The sequence below is a fragment of the Stegastes partitus genome, unplaced genomic scaffold (assembly GCF_000690725.1).
Source record: "Stegastes partitus isolate 25-593 unplaced genomic scaffold, Stegastes_partitus-1.0.2 Scaffold1888, whole genome shotgun sequence".
Classification (NCBI taxonomy): Eukaryota; Metazoa; Chordata; class Actinopteri; family Pomacentridae; genus Stegastes; species Stegastes partitus.
Window position 1 is genome coordinate 43,310 of NW_007579619.1, and position 4,318 is coordinate 47,627.

A 4,318-nucleotide genomic window follows, 5' to 3' on the forward strand; every position below is an offset into this window, starting at 1 on the left:
TTAAAATGTCATGAAAAGATTTAAACTCAACTAAAGTACTTAAAATGTGTACTTATGTGCAGTAAATGTATTCAGGGAAGACGTGGAAAAACATGGAGTTTAGAACAATTTGTCACAAAGCTCCGGTTCGTTTGGGCGAGGACGTCCAGGCTTTGCTTGGCTGTGAGTCTGTCCCAAACACAGAATCGGAATTTTCTCCTCACTGAAGTTAGAAAGTCGGACGTCACCATTAAATGAATCCCAGCAGACCTGCACACGTCGCAGCAGCTCTGCAGGAGTCTTCTGCTTGACTCTAGGCTGCTTTGTGAGCTTTGCTGCAGCACGCTTGGCAAACAGATTTTCCGTAAAGAAAGACGGAGAAAACAGAATAATGAGCGTCCTCTGCGTCGCACTCTTACCTTCCCTGCATGTTGCGGGCAGGCGTTTTTGCCGGGCGGAGCCTCCAGGACGGTGCACTCCTCGCTGCTGCTATCTGGGGAGTGTTGGTGGGCCTCCATCTGCGAGCGGCAGCCTGGTGGGGGTGAACCTCCGAACACGCCCCTCTCTCCCCTCTGCAGCCAGGGGAAGGGGCTTTATATTTCGGTACAGTTACTCGTCTTTGTGCGCTGTTTGTCGAGGTAAACGTCTTGCGTCACGGGTTCATTCCATCGTACATTCAAGAGGAAGGAGCAAAACATTCAAACGAGCTCCTTATGAAAACCCTCGGCACAAGGCGGCGCTCAGCAAAAAGCATGTCAAAGCTTAGCACTGCAAAATCAGTCTGTTCTTGATGGGTGCACCGTGGAGAGGGGAAGCTAATGGCCTGTATCTGAGCCTGTAGTCTATCAAACTTGGCACATGTTACTCCATGACATTCCTGTTGGGTGAAAAAAGGGTCCAGGCATCCAAATCTTGATCAGTTTCCGATTCAAGACTCATCCTCCTGCTTCCATGTGTCGTCTATTCCCAGAGCAGTGTACGTCTCTCGAAACCAAAAGTCAGAGAAATGTAGTGTAAGAGCAGCAGTCCGGTCTGCTTTAGGGGACAGTGACGAGCCTTGGTGTTAATTTAACTCACAGAGGATTGACGATAGAATCCACTGTTTCCTGGGAAGAAGAGACAAAGAGGGAGTTAGTTGGTTGGAAATGCAGATCAACACGAATAAAGAAGAAATAAACACTTCAGCTGTTAAGTCCTTCATACTTCTTATGATTTTAAGGAATAATTGTTTACTGATTATTTGCCATTAGCAATTAAAATGAAGGACAAGTGGGTCAAGAAATGTACTGTGTAGTACCTGCTTGAGCCACCAGGAGGAGCTACTCATTGTTTAATGAGAGATTAGATTCTGGCTGGTGTCTTGTGTTTATCACTGACTACGAGCATTCGGTATTGACGAGCTAGCAACGGGCGCCAAGACAACGACTTCTGTGGGGGTTCATGGTTCGTGGCCACAGGTCAAAGAGTTCCTACAACCGAGTCAGTCTGACTGTTTGTGTCACGAGTCCGTGGTCCAGAATATCTTTGTCAGAACACGGAGCTAAATCCACCCGACTTCATTTACAGATTACTGATTTATAATGCTGTCGCCAGCTCGTCAAAAAAAAAACAAAAGCCCTGAAACATCATTTCCTGCATCATTTCGTAAAAGTTGCCTTATTTTCCATGTCTTGTTTTAAATTTTGCCAAAAAATAATCCATCTGCTGGAAGCAAAAGCTGTGAAAATGTAAAGATTCCACAGCCTTTGGCGTCATCATGAAGCCACGAGCGACTCGGCTACAACCAAAGCTCTGAAACCTTTCGACTGACCTGGGCTGGGTGCACAGAGCACAGCTAAATGTCGGTAGTATGTAGAGCCACCGGTAGTTTTAGTATTGGTAGCATCTGTGGACGCTTAAGAAATGTGGCACGCGTTGATTTCAAGGTTGTTGTTTTTTCAATTCTATAAATTCCCGTCCGTGTAACTTTGTCATCCTGCAGGAAAAGCATGTTTTTGCTTTTAGCCGCGGTTGCATTGTTTCCATAGAGGTGCTGGACTTTACATCCCAGTGAAAAATGAGCCCACAGTGAGTAAAAAACATGACAGGAGCAACAAAAAAAACTACCCAGAGACTGCTTGGAGTTCAAAAGGTTAAGCGAGGACGCTGTCTCAGATGCTGCCTCCGAACAAGAAAACGTCATCTCCAGAATTCCTAAAAACCAGAATAAAAATAGTCTGTCTTCCCCACTGTAGGAATGCCCATATGTTCCTACCGGGTGGCTCGTTAGATCGCTGCGTTCCCCAATTAACTCCCAGATGGTGCGGTCCACAGAGATTAAGCCGTGCAACAGGCCTCGGGACAGGTGGTACGATCCACAGACGGGGGGGGTTGCTGCTTGTTGGACCAGCAGGAGACGTGAACTGGGAGTAAGGTACCAATAAAGAGCTCATCGAAGCAGCAATGTAGGTCACCGAAATGTCTTCAAAGTGATGGAAGGAGGGGAAAAAAGGGGGGGAATGAGGTTGTGGTTTCCATGGTAACAGACGGGGGGGGGGGGGGGGGGGGGTTGCACCAACTAGCAGGAAATACAAGAAAACGTGAAGCAAACCAGGGGCCCTCATGATCCAGAAATCCCACATTTGGCTGCATTTGTGCTGAGAGCAGAAACGACGGCCGGCGGTACGAGGCGTCCCCCCATCGCAGCGCTTAACCCCCCACTTGGTGGCCATGATGCCGAAAAACGGCCTCGACTTGATCAGATCCCGATGAACGTAAAATCACTGAAGACGTCTGCACTGGATGTGCCTCTATACATTACACTCTGTACTGTGGAGCGCATTTTATATTTCTGAGGATTTTTCTTCATTGTTTTAAATTTGTTTGTTTTTCTAAAAATTAAAAAACTAAATTAATATTATTTAAAAGTGTTCAAATTTAAACATGTGAAGTTTGTTTTGTTTTTTTAACTGTCAAGCAGTCATAGAGGAAATACGACCAGTTTATGTTTATTTGCCGACACTCTTTCTCTTTTTTTTATTATTCACATTTTCTCTTTTCTGTATAAAACGTGGCGACCTTCGTTCTCTCTTTGTGTCTGCTCTCTTGGTTTTTCTGTCTTTTTGTTTTATTGTCTCTCTGCCATCCAAAGTATTTTTACTCCCGTGTGTGTCTCTGTGTGTAAAATATGAAGCGAATATTGTCATGAATAATTTATCGAGGGGAGGGATTATGGATATGAGACGTCGTGCCTATAATCCTGTTTCAACACCTCCTCCCCCCCCAAAAAAAATCCCGTCCACGAGCCACAACCTTGTCTGACATGAAAGCAGCCTTACAAAGACAAACGTACGATTTATGTCCGTCCGGAAAAAAACAAAACAAAAGCTCACCACAAATGCACACGCGAGGCAGAATGAGGACGATATTTCTCTGTTATCTTTTTGTTCATATTTTGTTCGTCCTCCTCTACAAATGAGTCGTATTTTACATTTCTGGTGTCAGACACTCGCTGCCTCTGCACCCCCACTCCTCCATTCAAGGATTCTCTGCAGTACAATGCTGCAAAGGATTATGGGGCAACACTTTTTTTTGGTGTCTGTGCGGTGACTGTCGGTTGCTGTCACAGTGCAAGAGACAATTGAACTCCTTCTTTCTTTCTTTCTTTCTTTCCCGACAGAGGACAAGCGGACCTGTTTGCTGCTGTGCTGAATGTGTCTGCATGTTTTGTGGACTGAGTTTGTTCGTGTTCAAGCGTCCAAACGTCATTTTGTACCGTGTGCTTCTGTGATTTGGACAAATCGGAGTCAGAGATGATAACGTTTCAGGCACTACTAATGCATCAATTGCAAACATCATCTTGAAAGCACAGGCCTGAAAGTAGAAGGTCAATGCAGCAGAGTCCACCTGTGATTTACGATCAAACAGCATGAACGTGGCTCTAAAATGACCAGCCAATCACTTTTGGACCTATGGACTGTGTCGATGTCTGCACCGTGGCTCCACATGGAGAAGAGTTGAACAGAGGAACTGAAACATCTTCACAAAAATTGGAAAGGATGGAAATACGTTAGAATTTGTCCAAAATTCCTCAAAATTTCTTGAGAATTCCTCAAAATTTGTTTCGAAATAGACTGAAATGTGTCTCAAAACTTGTTCAAAATACCCCAAAATTAGTAAATAATTACTCTGAATTTGTTTCGAATGGTTTAAATATTTACCAGAACGTCATGTTTGCAAAGCTGTGAAACTCACTCGAGTCCGGCTGAAACTTCCAGTCAGTCCAACAGTCTGTCTATGTCTGCATCATGGCTCCACATGGAGAAGACCTGAACAGAGGAGGAGAAACATCTGACTGAGA

General features: G+C 44.8%; 1 protein-coding gene across 1 annotated transcript in view; it reads right to left on the bottom strand.

Moving 5' to 3' along the window:
* The window catches only part of trim2b (tripartite motif containing 2b), an 8,942-nt gene extending 8,445 nt beyond the window's left edge, over positions 1–497 (bottom strand). Inside the window, exon 1 of the mRNA XM_008302823.1 lies at positions 399–497. Within this exon, the coding sequence (XP_008301045.1) occupies positions 399–497 (99 nt within the window). The remainder of the gene's footprint in view (positions 1–398) is intronic.
* Positions 498–4,318: the final 3,821 nt, after the last annotated feature.